Source organism: Erinaceus europaeus, chromosome 4 (genome assembly GCF_950295315.1).
Source record: "Erinaceus europaeus chromosome 4, mEriEur2.1, whole genome shotgun sequence".
Classification (NCBI taxonomy): Eukaryota; Metazoa; Chordata; class Mammalia; order Eulipotyphla; family Erinaceidae; genus Erinaceus; species Erinaceus europaeus.
In genome coordinates this window covers 59,743,060-59,761,634 of record NC_080165.1, presented here as the reverse complement: position 1 = coordinate 59,761,634, position 18,575 = coordinate 59,743,060, and the positions used below count along the sequence as shown (strand labels likewise).

The window sequence follows — 18,575 nt, the reverse complement described above, 5'->3', positions numbered from 1 at the left end:
GCATAATGGTTATGCAAATAGACTCTGACACCTGAGGCTCCAAAGTCTCAGGTTCAATCCCCCACACACCATAATCCAGAGCTGAGTAGTGCTCTGGTGTAAAAAGGAAAAAAAAGGGAAGGAAGGAAAAAAGGAAATTACACAGCTCAGTAACTCATAACCCAATAAAAAGTAGGCAAAAATCTGAATAGACGTGGCGCAGTGGATGAAGTGTTGGTCTCTCAGGCATGAGGTCCTGATTTCAATCCCCGGCAACACATGTACCAGAGTGATGTCTGGTTCTTTCTCTCCTACCCTTCTCGTTAAAAAATAAATAAAATATTTTTAAAAATCTGAATAGACAGTTGCATATGGCACGCACAGACATAAAAAAATGTTCCACTTCACTTATCATTAGAGATATGCTAATTAAAAGCACTGTGAGATACCTTCCACCTGTGAGAATGGCTCACCTAACAAATCAAGAGATGACAAGTGTTGGAGAGGGTGTGGAGAAAAACTGGTGCACTATTGGTGGGAATGGAAGCTGGTACATGAGTCCTCAAACAAATGGAATTATGACTCAGCAATTCCACTCCTAGGCATCTATCCAAAGGACATGAAAACACTAGCTCAAAGGGACATAGCTGCTTTATTCACAATAGCCAAGGAATGGAAGCAACTTAAATGCCCATCAACAGATGACTGGATAGTTATGGGGTATATAACATTCAATGGAATGATACTTTGCAATTTTAAAAAGATGGTATTGTATCCTTTGGAACAAAATGGGTTGAACTGGAAGTGATTATCCTTAGTGAAGTAAGGAGGTCAAAGATACTTATCAGATGCTTTTATATGGAGAATACAGAGAATTAAAATAAAAAAGAAAAAAAGTATCCAATTGACTAAGACTATTTGAGAACTATAACACATAACTTTGGTGGTGGTAGTGGTGTGGAACTTTACCTCTGCCATCTGCACACGCGCACGCACACGCACACACACGCACACACACCGTACCATGTGTGAGACGCTGAGCTTGAGTGCTGGTATCACAGGAGAAACAGCATGGATGGCAATGGAGGAGCTCTATGGATGGTCGAGTGGCGCTACTGTTGTTCTCTCTGTCTTCTGTCTGCCTCTCCCCTCCCTTTAACATTAAAATGAACTGTCCCATGGCACAATGCCCTGGTGCCACATGAAGAAGAAAGAAAGAAGAAGACAGAGGAAGAAGGAGGATGGAGAGGAACAATAACAACAGGCAGAGGGCAGTGAGATAGTTCACCGGATAGAGCACGCACAGTACCATCTGAGAGGTTCAACCTCCCAGCACCATGTACAAGTACCATACATGCCGAGCATGAGGGGAAGTTCATGGGTGGTGGAGTGCTATTATGGCATCTTTCCTTTTCTTATACTTACAGGGGTTAAAAAATCTACAGGAGCAGTGAAGCAAGTGAACTCAGTGACAAAATGAAGGATGGCAGTGTAATAATTGTGGAAAGGAATTGAGGGAAAGGAACAGCCCAACTGGTCAACGGAAAAAAAAACAAAACACCTCAGTTAAAAATTTAAGACATCTGTTGTTGCAACAAGTAATCACCAGGAATGACAAAAAGGCTAGTATAAAAACTGAAATTAGGGAGTCGGGCTGTAGTGCAGCGGGCTAAGTGCAGGTGGCGCAAAGCACAAGGACCGGCATAAGGATCCCGGTTCGAACCCTGGCTCCCCACCTGCAGGGGAGTCGCTTCACAGGCAGTGAAGCAGGTCTGCAGGTATCTATCTTTCTCTCCTCCTCTCTGTCTTCCCCTCCCTCTCTCCATTTCTCTCTGTCCTATCCAACGACGACAACAACAATAATAACTACAACAATAAAACAACAAGGGCAACAAAAGGGAATAAATAAATAAAATAAATATAAAAAAAACTAAAAAAAAAACTGAAATTAGACGTCATCTGTGCTTAAAAAATAAAGGGCAAATTTTGCCTGACACTAAAGTTCTCTTCCACTTTCTGTAACTTACACTCAAGAACCAACCACAACATCAAAACCATACCAGGATGTCACTGACTATAAAGCTAACTCTTCCCCAAGCAGTGTGCATTCATCATGAATAACACATGCTGGATAACTTCAAGATATTTAAGGTCACACAGGAGTGTCAGATCTTTCAGAAATCAAGTCCTGTGGCCTTCCCAGGCTGTTTAAATTCTAAAATATTTCCTAAATTCAATCTACTAACACTTTCATAATTTTATTTTTATAAACACTTTCATAATTTTATTTTTATTTGATTCCTTTTGGATAAGGACAGAAAGTGGACTGGAAGCGGGAAGTAGAAAGAAGGGAAAGAGACACCTACCTACAGCACTGCTTCACCACTCATGAAGCTTCCCCCTTGCAGGTGGGGATGGGCTGAAGCCTAGGTCCTCAGGCACTGTAATGTGTGCTTTACTGGGTATGTCACCTAATACTTTCATGATTTATACTGTAAAAATTTCCACTTGGTGTTTTGGTAGAACTATTTTACACTAGCAACTTCAAACATATGGATTGCAAACTAACAGAGCTTTGGGAAATAAGGTCACTAAAGGCAGTAACTTGTCTTAAAGTCCTGAATTTTCTGACATGCATACTCACAGAAGTGCCAATAGGGGGCCAGGTAGTGGCACACATGGTTGAGTGCACATATTACAGTGTGCAAGGACCCAGGTTCGAGCCCCTGGTCCCCACCTGCAGGGGGAAAGCTTCACAAGTGGTGAAGTAGGGCTGCAGGTGTCTGTCTCTCTCCCTCTCTATCACCCCATACCCTCTCAGTTTCTGGCTGTGTCTATCCAATAAATAAATAAAGATAATTTTTTTTAAAAAAGCGCCAATACACATTTGTAATATATGAATTAAAATTTGATTCCTTTTGTAACCTGTATTAATACACATTTTAACATAAAGTTGATTTCTTAGTCACCCTCCCACTGGCCCCCATTTTTGTTGTCATCATTGAAAGGCTTTATTTCTCTAGGCTGACTTTCAGATAGAAAGAGACAGGGCCAGAGAGTCGGGTGGTAGTGCAGCGAGTTAAGCACATGTGGCGCAAAGCGCAAGGACCAGTATAAGGATCCCGGTTCGAGCCCCCGGCTCCCTACCTGCAGGGGAGTCGCTTCACAAGCGGTGAAGCAGGTCTGCAGGTGTCTCTCTTTCTCTCCCTCTCTGTCTTCCTCTCCTCTCTCCATTTCTCTCTGTTCTATCCAACAATGACAACAACAATAATAACTACAACAATAAAACAAGGGCAGCAAAAAGGAATAAATAAATATATATATTTTTATTGTTGTAGTTATTATTGTTGTCGTCATTGTTGGATAGGACAGAGAGAAATGGAGAGAGGAGGGGAAGACAGAGAGGGAGAGAAAGACAGACACCTGCAGACCTGCTTCACCGCCTGTGAAGCGACTCCCCTGCAGGTGGGGAGCCGGGAGCTTGAACCGGGATCCTTATACTGGTCCTTGCGCTTTGTGCCACATGCACTTAACCCGCTGTGCTAGCGCCCGACTCCCAAATAAATATTTTTTAAAAATTACTGTATAAAAAAAAAGAGAGAGAGAGAGGGCCAAAGATTATGCAAAAAGACTTCCATGTCTGAGGCTCTGAAGTCCCAGGCTCAATCCCCAGCACTACCATAAACCAGAGCTGAACAGTGCTCTGGTTAATAAACCAATTAATTAAAAAATAATAAAAAATAATAAACCAATTAATTAAAATTTTAATTAATTAATTCTGAGGGGAAGGGGGGATGAAGAAGGAGGAGGAGGAAGGGGAAAGGGACAGGGAGCAGAGAGGGAGAGTAACCATAGTATTGAAGCTTCCTCTAGTGTAGTAGCAGGAACTGAACCTGGGATCTCTGAGCCTTACGGATGAAAGTCTTTTGCACAACCACTATATTATCTCCCTGGTCCATGAGTATCCTTTCTTAAGGAAAAAGCAAGACTTTATATGATGATAACAAAAATGCAGTCATTTAAAAGTGATACCTGGGCCAGAGAGATAGCTGATGAGGTAGGGCTCATGCCTTGCTATATACACTTGGCTCAGGTCCAAGTCTTGATACCACACAGCAAGTGCTACAGCACTGCAGAAAGCTAATGCTATAGTATTTCTCCCTCTCTGTCTGAATAAGAGTTAAGAATGGTGAAATCAGGCATGTGAGAGACTCCAACTTCACATGTATACAAACAAGCAAACAAACATATATATGGAACTTTGGTGGTGGGTGTGGAACTATACATTATAATCCTATAACACACTATTAATAACAAGAAAAAATACACCAAATCACTCTGCAGAAAATGATAAAGTAAAACAGAACCATCACTGCCCGTAAGTTTAATTTAGATGTCAAAATCAAGTCTATAGAATAGGATAAAGGAAGAGATCCATGGAACTGAAAAGAGCACTGTTAACACTAGAAAGACCAAAAGGGGGAATCTTTGTCTACAGACTATTATAGTTTTAAACTGTGTTTTACTCTACCACTAGCTGCGGTTTCTCACCTATTCGCTAGCTCAAGAGCGATACTGTATCCAAAGTTATTCTATGGCCACACCTCCTGGGAGCCCTCACTACAGATGACTTTATAATCCCCTCAAGATTTGTTATATGATAAGTAATTAGGATTTGGATAAGTAATTAGGATGTATGGATTTGTCTAATTCAGTAAGTTGTAACATCACACAATAAAACTGTTGTAATCTTATTAAAAAAAAAAGTCAAATTCAATCCTCTCTTTGATGTTCTCCAAAAGATCTCCTGGTTCAAAACAAAGCAAGTCAGAAAAAGAAAACCCATCTCTTGGGAGAATTTGCACATGCTAGATTGTGTAAGTTACTCCTTATAAAATCATTTATTTCCTATGTGTGAAAAACAGTTTTTTTTACTTGTTTGTTTTTGCCAGAGCACTGCTCAGCTATGGTTTGTGGTGGTATAGGGGATTGAATTTTGGAGCCTCAGGCATAAATAGTTTTCATTATAATGCAATCTAATGAAAAACATTTTCTTCTTACTCTACAATACCAAGCTAAAATGTCAATCTAAGGCAATATATAATGGGTGAATAAATATACTTAGAACTGTCCTGGTGCTCCAATTCCCCAGAACTCCGCCCCACCAGGGAAAGAGAGAGGCAGATTGGGAGTATGGATTGACCTGTCAACACCTATGTTCAGCGGGGAAGCAATTACAGAAGCCAGACCTTCCACCTTCTGCATCCCACAATGACCCTGGGTCCATACTCCCAGAGGGATAAAGAATAGGAAAGCTATCATGGTCTGGGAGGTGGCACAGTGGTAAAGCTTTGGACTCTCAAGCATGAGGTCTCGAGTTCAATCCTGGCAGCACATGTGCCAGAGTGATGTCTGGTTTTTTCTCTCTCCTCCTATCTTTCTCATAAATTAATAAAATCTTAAAAAAAAAAAATAGGAAAGCTATCAAGGGAAGGGATGGGATACGGAGTGCTGGTGGTGGGAACTGTGTGGAGTTGTATCCCTCTTATCCTATGGTTTTGTCAGTGTTTCCTTTTTATAAAAAAAAGTATATATCTTCAGTGAGAAAACAAGAGTAACTTTTTGACAGCAGGTACTTTATATTTATTTTTTTATTGCCACTACGGTTACCACTGGGGTTCAGTGCTAGCACTACAAATCCACAGTTCCCTATGCCCATTTATTCCATTTATTTTACTTTCTATTTTATTTGATAGGACAGAGAGGAGGAAGGGAAGATAAGAGAACGAGAGAGATAGACATTTGCAGACCTGCTTCATCACCTGCAGCTGAAGAGTGGGTGCTTGAACCCAGGTCCTTGCGCATAGTAACATGTATACTCAACCAGGTATGCCACCACCTGGCCCCTAATTTAATTTTTATTATAAATATGCAAATATTTCCCTTCTAAAAATTTCTAACCTTATAAGTAAATTCAAACTCTTTGATCATCATCCCAGTCTCAATCACTTCTCCAAATAGTTGTCAAATACATTTATACCAGACAGCTAGCTAAATGGGTAAAAGTATGTAGTTTTTGTTGGCTGGTTTTTTAAAATTCAGAAACTATATATGCCATTCTCATTCTGTGGAATGTTTTTCTAAATTAACATTATAGCAATCCATCCACATTTGCTAAATCAACATTACATACAGCAAATCCATCCAGGTCTATCATTCATTTTTAATTGCTGAGTCCACTTTCATTCATTTATAATATCCTGAGTCTACTCTCCTGTTTATTTGTTTTTAATATTTATTTATTGGAGAGACATAGAAATTGAGAGGTAAAGGGGAGAGAGAGAGAGAGGAAGAAAGAGACATTGTAGCACTACCTAACCACTTATGAAGTTATCTCCCTGCAGGTGGGGGCCAGGGGCATGAACCTGGGTCCTTGCACATAGTAACATACGTGCTGAAGCATCTGGCTCCTACTTATTAATATATAAACAATATTTAATATTGTTTGACTTAATTACTGCAAACAGTGCTTCAATGAGTAAAGTTAGAATGCACTATTTAACTACAAGAGAGGATCTAGTGTGCACTTTCCCCAAATGAATTTGGCTTTAGAAATAACTGCTTTTATCCAAGAAATTATCTCAGGCTTAATACCACACTCTTCAAAGCCAACATTTCTCAAAATCCCTTATAAATGAACTCCTCTATAATTTAGGCTTAGAGAATAAAATTCTCTTAAGTTAGGGAGACAGCATAATGGTTATGCAAAAATTCATGCCTGAGGTTCCAAAGTCCCAGGCTCAATCCCCACACCACTATAAACCAGAGCTGAGCAGTCTTCAGTAAAACAATAAATTATTTATTTTAAAAAGGAGACATTAACAAAACCGTAGGATAGGAGGGGTACAACTCCACACAGTTCCCACCACCAGATCTCTATATCCCATCCCATCCCCTGATAGCTTTCCTATTCTTTATCCCTCTGAGAGTATGGACCCAAGGTCATTGTCATTGTGAGCTGCAGAAGGTGGAAGGTCTGGCTTCTGTAATTGCTTCCCCGCTGAACATGGGCATTGACTGGTCGATCCATACTCCCAGCCTGCCTCTCTCTAATAACTTTTTTTTAAAGAGAAGACTTGGGGACTGGGCGCTGGTATACTCGGTTAATTGTACATAGTATGAAGTGTAAGAACCCTCCACAAAGATCCCCATTCAAGCCCCTGGCTCCCCACTTGCAAGGAAGTAGCTTCATAAGTGGTGAAGCAATGCTGCAGGCATCTTTCTCGCCCCCTCTCTATCTTCCCCTCCCCTCTCAATTTCTCTGTCCTATCCAAAAAATTGAAAAGAAAAAAAAAAGTCAAAGGAGCAGTGGATTTGTAGTGCAGGCACCGAGTGCCAGCGATAACCCTGGGGGCAAAAAAACAACTGGTGAAATTCAGTTAAAAAAAAAAAAAGTATCACTAATTAAAAAACTTTAAAATGATAAGCATTTTAGAGTGAGAGAAGGTAGAAAGAAAGATCACTGAAAATTTGATATTTAAAGTCTAAGAGAGTAAAGTAAGATGATGGAAGCTTGTTGCAGACAAGTTGTAAGGAATTGCAACAGTGTTATTTACCAACAAAAAACAAAAAAAAACAACAAGTAAGACTCTCGACCTATGGAACCTAAGTAAATTAACACCAAATTCAATGTAAAATGGAGCAACCAAAATAAATAAAGAAACCAGTATAAACATAATAAAACAATCAACTTCTCTTCCAGTTCAGATATTTCAATTCAGCTCTGAATATGCATTTTTATTGCCTACCATGGTTCAATTCTGTAACCATCCCCCAAATGAATCTTGGTCCTCAGAACAGATCTAAGGGGGGGAGAGGAGGGGAGAAAAGAAATAAGCAAAGCATATTAATAAGTAGTTTTATATTGCTATAAAACTATATAGTATATATGATTAAAGTATATTATCACTTTACTTTAAATGAGGAATAAATTGAATATCTACCTCGATAATCTGGGTGGACATAACCCAATAAATTGAAAAGCTTTAAAAGCAGAACTGATGTTTTTCTAAAGGAGAAATTCCACTGTAAATTATAGCTTAAACTCCTGTCCAACAGTTCTGGTTTGTCCTTCCTGATGGTCTAGACCACGCCTCACAATTGTATAAAACAGCTCCCTGTAATAAATATTTTAATATGTGTGTTTATATACAGTTAGGTAGATGATATTTTCATTAGTCTGTATACTCACAAAATGATAATCCATAATTAAGACCTTTCCAAAAAGAAAACTCCAGATCTAATGGCCTGACTAGCAAATTCTTTTTTTCACAAAGATTTGTTTATTAATTTATGAGAGAGGGAGAGAGAACCAGAACATCACTCTGGCTCATATGATGCTGGGGATCAAACAAAGGTCCTCATCTTGAGAGTTCATCACTCTATCCACTGGGCCACCTCCTCAGTTGCTTGACTAGCAAATTCTTCCACACCTTAATTAGACAAATTCTCCATGTGTTAACAACTGTACTGTAAACCTTTAAACTCAGTCCCAATAAAGTGAATAATGAAATCTTAAAAAAAAAAAAAAAAAGCACAAGTTTAAGTAAGTTTTTTTTTTTTTTTTTTCCAGAGAACAACCATTAATGCTATCTACTCCTGGCCCCTATCTGTTTTCTGAAGCTAAGAAAACCAAAAAGTTGGCATGGACAATATAAAAAGGATTATAGGCTACATTATTTCATGAACATAAAACCTGAAAATCCTAAATAAGTGAGAACACAAACCTTTGCTGATGGGAGTGATAAAAAAAAATTTAAAAAAAGAGGAAAAAAGGAAATTGTTGGAATGCAGTGTTTCAAATGTCCATTTAAATTTCTTTTTAAAGACATCAACTTATGGGCACACATTCATATATATGCATATCTACACAGTAAGTACATTTAGACAAATACTTGTAGTATATTACATCTGACAAGTTTGACATGGTTCACTCATTTGGCACACAGATGGATATACTGTTCCCATTTTTCCCCCACTAATGGCTCAAATACCAAAAAATACTTAATAAGTTGTAAAAAAAAAATTAATCCAGATTTTTGATACTAAAAAAGGATACTAAGTTACAACAAAGACTGGCTTACCATTCTGAAACCAATTAATGTAATTCACTATAGTTAAAAAAAAATGTTTTAGAGTAACCAAAATAACATGCAACAGTATTAATATATTAAATTCTAAAAGGCATTAAATTTTTAAAAGGCAGTTTGAAACCATGTATTAATAAAAATGACTGAAGGTAGCAATGATTATTCTCTTAAAGAATCATGTGATTAAAAAATTGTTTTACTGAGTATCCTAATGTCTGTAAAAGAAGTACTATTACTTTTAAAATGGAAAAAAATTGAAATGAATCTAAAAACTAGGAATTCTAAGAAAATGCTGACATGTGCTTTTCCTTTAAAGCTTTGAACAGCTTATTAGAAAATTTAAACAGAAAAGTATATACTGCTACATATGAATGTTTGGTACTTTCTCATAGAAAGGATATGCTTACCAACAGAATTAAGAATTTAAGTTAATATATGAAATAGCTTCTCAAGTAGATTACTCAATAGGATGTTAGGATTATCTTGATAGCTTTAAACCCAACTTCAACAATAATGCAGAAGCATGATGTGTTTCTTTATATATAAAAAAAGAAGTCCTCAAAATGTGACTGTCCCCAGTATCCACCTGTAAGGGGGCAGGGAGATTCACAAGTGGTGAAGCAGTACTGCAGATGGCTCTCTATTTTCCTACCTCCCCTTCTCCTCTCAGTTTCTCTGTATTTTCTTAAAAGAAGTCATCAAATAATTATCAAAAAGAAACACCAGGAAGGCATAAGTGAACATAAATCTTAATGGCCTGGGAAACAAGCAGAGTTAGGCTACACCACTAAGCAAGTTTAAGCTCTTTGTATCTTAAATTCTCTTACTATAAAATGGACATAAAGCATTTAGCATAGTGTCTGGTATATAATGTTATCTACTAACTATTGAGCTTTTACTATTTCTAGTTCTACCTTCATAGTTACATAAGAACAACCCCAAAACGTCTACTTTGGGGATTTCCCTGCAAAAATATGTTTGTTTGTTGTTGTTGTTTTACCGGAGCACTGCTCAGCTTTGGCATATATGGTTGATGGTGTGGGGGATTGAACCTGGGACTTAGGAACCTCAGGTATGACACTCTTTTTTAACCATTATTGTGTTCCCTCAAAAAGTTATTCTCTTTTACCCCTCTTTTTTATATAAATGAATAAAGTAGTTCAATAATCTCATTTCTTAAAAGAATTTAGAAATATACTTAATAGGACTACTAACTACATGAGTTATACATTCTATCTCCCATAGAAACACCTAATAACTTTGGTGATTTTTTAAAACTTTTTTTCAAATATTCCCTTTTGTTGCCCTTGTTTTATTGTTGTAGTTATTATTGTTGTCATCGTTGTTGAATAAGACAGAGAGAAATAGAGAGAGATGGGGAAGACAGAGAAGGGGAGTGAAAGATAGACACCTGCAGACCTGCTTTACCGCTTGTGAAGCGGGGCTTGAACCGGGATCCTTACACCGGTCCTTGCGCTTTGCGCCACCTGCACTTAACCTGCCGCGCTACCGTCTGACTCCCAACTTCGGTAATTTTAACAGCATGCTTTTGTGACAACTTCAAAAAATTCTAGGTAATTGTTCAAACATCTAGTATTTCATAAAACTTCATCTATGTATAAACCTCTGTAGAATGTTTTGTTTTATTTTTATTTATAAAAAGGAAACACTGACAAAAACCATAGGATAAGAGGGATACAACTCCACACAATTCTTACCACCAGAACTCATTATCCCATCGTCTCCCCTGATAGCTTTCCTATTCTTTATCCCTCTGGGAGTATGGACCCAGGATCATTATGGGGTGCAGAAGGTGCTGAATGCTTTAAATGCAGCTTTTATAACATCCTTGGGATTACAAATTATTTCCTCTTACATATCCTTCTATTACTGATTTCAAGGGTCAGAGTTATTTTAGTATTTTCTCTCTCTCTCTTTTGCCTCCAGGGTAATTGCTGTGCCTAGACTACAAACCCTCTGCTCTTGGCAGCCATTTTTGTTGGACAAGAGAGCAAGAAATGTAGAGAGGAGGGGAAGATAAAGAGGGAGAGAGAAAGATAGACACCTGCAGACCTGTTTCACTGCTTGTGAAGCGACTCCCTGCTGCAGGTGGGGAGCCGGGGCTCCAACCCAGATCCTTAACCAGGTGTACTACCACCTGGTCCCAATTTTAGTATTTTCATTCTTCATGATTTAGGTGGTTAAAGCTTATTCTCCTTTGATCTCCATTTCCCCAGACACTACTACTTTGTACTTAAAGTGGAAGTCTCCCAGTTTTCTTCATCTACTTAGAATCAAATTTCTCTAGATTTCTCCCATTTGTGAGGCATTCTTTCTTGAGCTGATTCAATGGGAGGAACATGGGGGCTAGCAGCCAGGAGTACTCACTCTGCATGTTATCTCTTAGGTTTTTTTTTAACTGATAAGAGTACTGTATCACATAAACATACAATAAATCCCAATACATGTATAAACCTTTTATTTCCATGATTCTAGGGCTTTTAACTAGAAATCATTCAATAAATCAACAATTCCCTTAAACTCAGCCCCGGGAGAGAGAGGTATGTTCAGATTGGGGGTCAAGGAAAGAGACAAAACTCAGGAAGCTCAGGGCTATAGCAGGAAAGATATGGCATTTTGTGAACAGCAAAGAGATAAATATATAAAGCCATAAGTATGTAATTACGGAAAGAAAAAACAACACACAATCTAACCTCATGTCTTCACATCTACTTGAAGAGAGACTAAGAAATAGAAAACTTCTCCCCAGTAGATTCTGTCCATCTATATTTCTGCATCTTTGAGATTATGTTGCTAAAATGGCCTAGAACAATGCTTTGCTGCTACATACTGAGGAAAGCCAGAGTTCAAAGCCAAAGGGATTATAGACCTTTTTTTTTTCCTTTTAGTTTTTCTCTCTCTCCAGGTTATAAGGGGAAATATAGCAAGTTAGTTGAGAGTGAGTAGTAGTCTAATGGCACCACTTAAGTGCTGATAACAACAGAAATAGTTCTCAGAAGGGAAAAAAAAAAAAGATTAGTCAGCATAAGTTATCTGTAAACCACCAAGGCAGTATTAGAAAATGTAAGAAAGTCATTTCCGACTATGATGTCAGAGTCCAAAAAAAAAAATACTATCTTTTCTGAAATTTCCTTCTGGGGTATCACAACTTCTATCCTTATGAATGGTTGGGGGAAGGGGAAGTCAATAAAGGAATTAAATGCAGTCTTAAAAATTCTAAGATGAAACCAACATCAAATCAGTAATATTTTTAAAGAAAGTAAACAAAATAAAACTCATTAAAAATTCAAAAATGGTATTTATTAAAATGCATTGCCAATAACAAACCCAGGGAGGGACTACCTGCAGACTCAGGGACCCGTAATGGCTCTCTAGAATTCAGTCCTGAGAGGGAGATGATACCTTTAAGTCACAAACTGATGCCTCAGAACTACCTCTTAGTATTGGGAGAGTGAGGTATGGAGGAGTTGAAGGTCCTTTTAAACTCTGAACTCTCGGGCTACGGAGACAGCATAATGGTTAGGCAAGAGACTTTCAAGCCTGAGGCTCCAAAGTCCCAGGTTCAGTCCCCAGCACTATCATAAGCCAGAGCTGAGCAGTGCTCTAGTAGCTCTCTCTGTGTATCTTTCTCTGTGTCCCTCTTTCACTAAAAATAAATTTAAAAAATTTTTTAAAATTCTGAACTCATCAGTCTACTGATATTATTCTATTGAAGGACCACAAAAGTATTTTTTGTATTGCAAATCTGAAAAAAAAAAAAAAAAGCTAAGAAAAGATTATAAAGAGATATATTATGGTGATCATTTTCAATGCGCAGTAAAGCTTCACTTAACACGGTGGATAAGTTCATGGGAAAGATGACTAACTGCAAGGGCTACGTGGAGAGCAGGCGCTCCAGCAACACGCTATGTAAAAAGAGACTTTAGGAAACGTTATTAAAGGATCTGCTGCGTACAACTGTGGAATCACTGTTGCACATCTTAAACTAATTAAAAAGAAAATCACCCGAAGTTCTCCGGTAACAGCTGGAGTCAGCGGTTGAAAAATGAACAGGGCACAATGAAAGGACCTGGAGAAGGTATTTTCATAAATTGGGTAAAGACAGTTACGCCATAGCCCTGTCGATCCTGTTATTGTTCAATGGCTTTTTTTTTAAATGAATAGGTTCCACGCTGGGATTTTCAGAAAGACTCGCAAACTCCAAAACAGAAGAGATGTCTGCAAAGTGTGGAACTTAGCATGTAAGCCCGGAGACTGCTATAAAAAGCCGTTTTATTTAAAAGAAAATTACCAGTTAAAGCTCTCTCCAGCTCTTTCGCACACAGAGCTACTGATGAAAGCCAGCAATTTGAGGGTGGCAGAGAAGGAAGACTTTTAAGAGGTGAAGACAGAAAGCAGAACGCATTATCTGCTCCAGAAAGGGCTTGGGAGGCAACCTGACCAACTACATGATTTTTTAATGAACTGTCAGGAAAAAATAATATTAATAACCCGTATCTGCAAATGTTGTGCCAATAAATCACTCCAGGATTCTTGTCCTCTCTTCTGGTGGGCTCAGACCACCCAAAGCCTGCAGAAGACAGTCAGGTGACTCGAGGGAGCCCCGACAGTGTTGACGGTTCCTCGTCGGCGGCCGCCCTAGCCGACAGTCACACATCACCCGCAGCACCCAAACAGGCGCCTGGCTCCCATTCGCCCACATCACTCCTCGCGATGACTCCGGTCCCGCGACATTTCAAAGGGGGGCGGGGGTCCCCTCCTAGCCGCGCCCGCGCGAGAGGCCTCGGAAGAGCAGCCCCCACCCCCACCCCGGCCCTACACAAACACGCACACAAACGCAAATTTCCGGGCCTCTCCCGCTATCGCCCTCGCCCGGCCGGGTCAGAACCCATCCTGAGCCGCCACTGACCTGCTGCGTTTTCAACGCGGGGGCCGAATCCGCCCAGGAAGCGCGCGCGCGCCCGCCCGCCCCGCCGCGAGATGCCGCCCCCGGGGACCGGCCGGCTGTGCCGCAGCGGCGCGCGCCCCTCGCCCGGGTCTGTCTGCGCGGCCACGAGGCTGAGTCACTCGCCTTTTCACGTAGAGCCCCCCCTCCGCGCGCGAGGCACGCCGGGAAGGCCGGGCTCCGTCACGCCCCACACGCCCCCGCGAGCTGGCTCGCAGTCGCTCTAGCGCTGCCGGGTAGACTCGGTTTCTGAGCCGCAGGTGCCTACTTTGAATTATTCACTGGGTGACATGGAAAAGCCAGGCATCATCTGGACTGTGGAATAGGCTCGCGAAGCCATAGGATAGCTAATTCTTAGCAACTGGGGCGCCTCTACAGGACCTTGCCCTCAGTGTAGAACAACAGTGGTAGAAATTGACCTGCTCGTGGGAGGGAGGCTGGGTCATCCTGCTCGGCCACTGGAGGAAGAAGACGAAGATGGGTCCTGAAATGAGTGCGGCCTAGAATGTTCCTAGCCTTGACCATGGGATGCAGTGGTTTCACAGGCTCCTGTGCTAACTATGAATAGACATGGGCCCTGGGTCAGACCCATGGGGTTTACAGTTAATGATATTTACATACTTTCCCAATATTTGGGCTCGTCTCTGCCCTGATCCAGCTTTCTAGTCCTATCCTCAACTCAGACAGGGTCTTCCCAGACAATTACTCTTAGCCCACCTGCATGTTAGCTATTGGGTTCTGTCAAAAATTAGCAAAGTCATGGACCCTTGGAATATACCGAAAATAAACATCCTAGCTCCTTCCAACATGAAGATCCCAAATCTCATCTGCTGTACCTTTACCTTTATAGTCCTGATTATTAAACAAATTGTTCTTCTTTATATCTGTTTGTTTTTTGCTTCTCCTAGTGCTGTTGCACTCCTATGTGGTGCCAGAGTTCAAATCAGAGTCACATGCTAGGAAAGGCACAGGACCTAACCAGTGAGTTTCTCTCCAGTCCTTCATACAAATTCTTATCTCTTACCACCGCTTGAAACACTACAACTTTTTCGTTTGTTTTCTCCTATACCACCATAACCTAAGCTCTGTTAGAGCAGTTTCCTTTTTTCTTCTTTCTTTTTTTCTCTCTTCCTTTCTCCCTCTCTCTTCTTTATATCTCAATGCTTTTCAGCCACCAAGTTGTAGATACTACTGTGATGCCAACCTGACTTCCCTGGGCAGACCACCTCACCAATGTGTCCTAGAACCCCACCTCCCCAGAGCCCCGCTCCACTTGATAGATAAGAGATAATAGATAAGATAAAAACAGGCTGGGGGTATAGATCAACCTGCCAACGCCCATGTCCCGCTGAGAAGCAATGACAGAAGTCAGACCTCCCACCTTCTGCATCCCATAAAGATCCCAGGGGGATAAAGAATAGGGAAATTTCCATTGGGGGGAGGGGATATGGAACTCTGGTGATGAGAACTGTACTTGTCTTATCCCATAGTCTTGTTGATCATCATTAAATCACTAATAAAAATTACATATACCTATATAAAAAATTGTGACATTGCAGTTTGTCTATATATTTGGAAGAAGGAGGTTGAGGAGGTTGCAGGAATAAGGAAGTTCCACAGCTGTATTTTGGTTTTTTTTTTTGCTTGGAAGCTCCTCTTCTAGATAAGCCTGCTGACCAAAGGAAGGGGAGAAGCCCAGGTTTTTCTCTGGCACTGAGCTTAATGAAATGACATACTGTAACAAACAAAAGTGAATTGCAGGTGTGCAACCATCCAGAAGCAAGTTACTGGAAAAGTGGTTGTGATTTGAAGAAAAAAAAAAAAAAGAATAGTGAAAGACATTCCTTAAAAAAGGCATTAGTTCCTGATGTCATGGGTTCTAGTGATTTTTTTTTTTTTGTAGTTTTAAAAGCAAATCATACGAATTACATAAAACCAATCAGTTAATAATCAGCCATAATTATTATACAAAGTTTTATTTTAAAATTGTTGAAAGCCAGGTAAACTGATTATAGCATGATTTCTTAAGCTCTAAGTCACTGTATTCTTTTGTAAAAGAGAATATCTAAAATCCAATTTAGGGATTGCAAGGGAGCATGATTATTTTGTGCCTGAGGCTCTAAGGTCCCTGGTTCAATCCTTGGCACCACCATAAGCCAGAGCTGTAATGTACAAACACCTGGCCCTATCATTAGAGAATCAGGTTAACTACCAAGTTAGCTGGCTCTTGTATATATAATCAGCCGACGAGTCAAACATTTTAATTTCTAGTGGCAAGAATTTACTATTAAAACTTTGTAAGAGGAATTTTATTTCATTTTACTTGTTTTTTAACCAGAACACTGTGCTTCTCTGGTTTATGATGGTGCTGGAGGATTAAAGCGGGCACCTTGACACCTCAAGCATGAAAGTCTTTTGCATAATCACTATGATAACCCCCCATTTTATTTTTATTTATGTATTTTTTTTTTTACTTGTCATCACTGGGGCATCACTGTTTTAGCCAAACTTTTTTTTTCAGATGGAGACAGAGATGTCACAGCACTGAAGCTCCCTCTTTTGCAGTGGGGGCCCAGTTTGAACCTAGATGGTATTCATGGCAAAGCAGGTGCACTATTCACACTCAGTGCTTGAGATGGGCAATTCTTTTGATCTGAGTCAAGCAGGTTCCCCTACTCTGGAGATGGAGAGTGTTCCTTGATTAAAATCTGGTTCTGTGTTCTTTGAATGACTCCCTAGTCTGGTCTTCTTAGCTTCCAAGGCAGAGGCATCTTTCCAGAAAGAGAGAACAAAAGAAAGGAAGGAAGAGACAAAGGGAGAAGGGAGGGAAAGGAAGTAAGTAATTCATTTTCAAAGTATGAAAAAGTCAGAGAAGGACATATGCTATCTTAGTGTTTCATCTCCCCCACCTCACACACACAGATGCCCAAGCCAGAATGTGAGTTCATCAAACTTTCACAAAGAGCTTATTTTATAAGAAAAACTAGCCCCTCCCCCCCCCTTAACCTCACAGACCCTCTCTATTAGCAACTAAATAAGGAATGAGGAAGTATGTGTTAAAACTGCTCAGGCCTGAGTTCCCAAACTAAAAGGAAAGATTTTTTTCTTCTACTTCTTTAGATCTGGTCTAAAGAAGCAGCTACTAATGGTAGCTGAGAAACTTCCTCACTGCCTCTTGATAAAAAGATGGAAAGCTGGGAGGCTTTTGTATAAGTTAAATGGTCTAAAACCTTTTTTGTCTAGATTAGCAGCCTCCCTGCCACCCAGTCCCAAAGTCACTGTCACATACCATGAAGTTGGCTTTGGAGCCAACTGACTGCCTGTTTATTTTTTGTTTTGCCACTAGGATCATTGCTGGCTCTTATTGCCTACATGATTCCACTGCTCCTGGCATCCTTTTTCTTTTTCTTTTGAAAGAGGGACGAGAGAAACAGAGGGTGAAAAAAGGAATAGGAGAGACATCAGCAACATTGATCCGCCACTCATAAAGCTTCTGCCCTGAAAGTGGGGACCAGCTGCTTGACTCTGGGTGTTCCTGCATGGTGTGTTCTACCTGGTGCCCCACTGCCTGGCTTCCTGGTGGCTGCTTTTATATAGTTTAGGGCCTATAGAAATCCACTTGCAGAGGAAAGGCAGTAGATCAGGGTGAGCAGGCAAAAAAGTGCTAAGAGCCTGTGCTGTGGAGTCAGTTCTTTCTGGGCCTCTCAGTGTGTGCTCATACTGCCCTCTGGCCAAGAATTGTAGCTGAAGGGTTCTATGGAGTGAGGACTGGCTAGGTTAGGCTAGGCTGAGCTGGGCTGGACTAGGGGCTAGGGTCAATGGGACAATGAGACAGTGCAACAGTGGAGCTATGGGATTATGGGTCCATGAGGCCAGGTGGGCTAGGGACTGGACTAGGAACTGAGCTCTAACATATTGAGCTATTTCCATGGCCCACATCATTCTTTTTTCCATTATGTTCCTTATACTTATTAAAGAAACTGCTACTAAAACTGAAAAGTTTTCTTAATTACTTTTTCCTGATAGAAAGTAAGCAGCCTAGAGGCCTTTGCACAAGTTGATTGGTCTCAGTATGCTTTTTAGTAGATTAGACTGAAGGAATGTGATGTACCCTTCTAAAAATATTGTTTCCTGCCTGGTTATCCATTTGCTCCCCCCCCCCCCCACTATAGGGAGCATCAGTGCTGTTTTGTCTCCCCCTCTGTCTCTCTCTTTTTTTTTCCTCCAGGTTATCAATGGGGCTCGGTGCCTGCACTACAAATCCACTGCTCCTGGTGGTCATCTTTTTTTCCATTGCTATTGTTATTTGTTGTTGTTGCTGCTGCTGTTGTTGTTGGATAGGACAGAAAGAAATTGGGAGAGGAGGGGAAGACAGGGAGAGAGAAAGATAGACACCTGCAGACCTGCTTCACCACTTGACGCCCCTGCAGGTGGGGAGCCAGTGGCTCCAACCTGGATCCTTGTTCCTTGTGCTAGTTCTT

At 40.4% G+C, this 18,575-nt stretch overlaps 2 protein-coding genes across 5 annotated transcripts in view; one reads left to right on the top strand and one right to left on the bottom strand.

Annotated features, from left to right (window-relative positions):
- Positions 1-14,250, bottom strand: part of KCTD20 (potassium channel tetramerization domain containing 20) — a 36,989-nt gene extending 22,739 nt beyond the window's left edge. The window contains exons 1-2 of one of the 4 annotated variants that reach the window (XM_016193023.2): positions 14,059-14,250; positions 7,788-7,841 (exon numbers count right to left, since the gene is read on the bottom strand). In XM_016193023.2, coding sequence (XP_016048509.1) covers positions 7,788-7,809 — 22 coding nt within the window. In that variant the 5' untranslated portion in view covers positions 7,810-7,841; positions 14,059-14,250. The remainder of the gene's footprint in view (positions 1-7,787; positions 7,842-14,058) is intronic. The other 3 variants (XM_016193022.2, XM_060189716.1, XM_007534241.3) reach the window with 3 other exon arrangements.
- The window catches only part of STK38 (serine/threonine kinase 38), a 109,370-nt gene that overhangs the window by 76,732 nt on the left and 14,063 nt on the right, over positions 1-18,575 (top strand). The gene's annotated exons all lie outside the window — the stretch shown is intronic.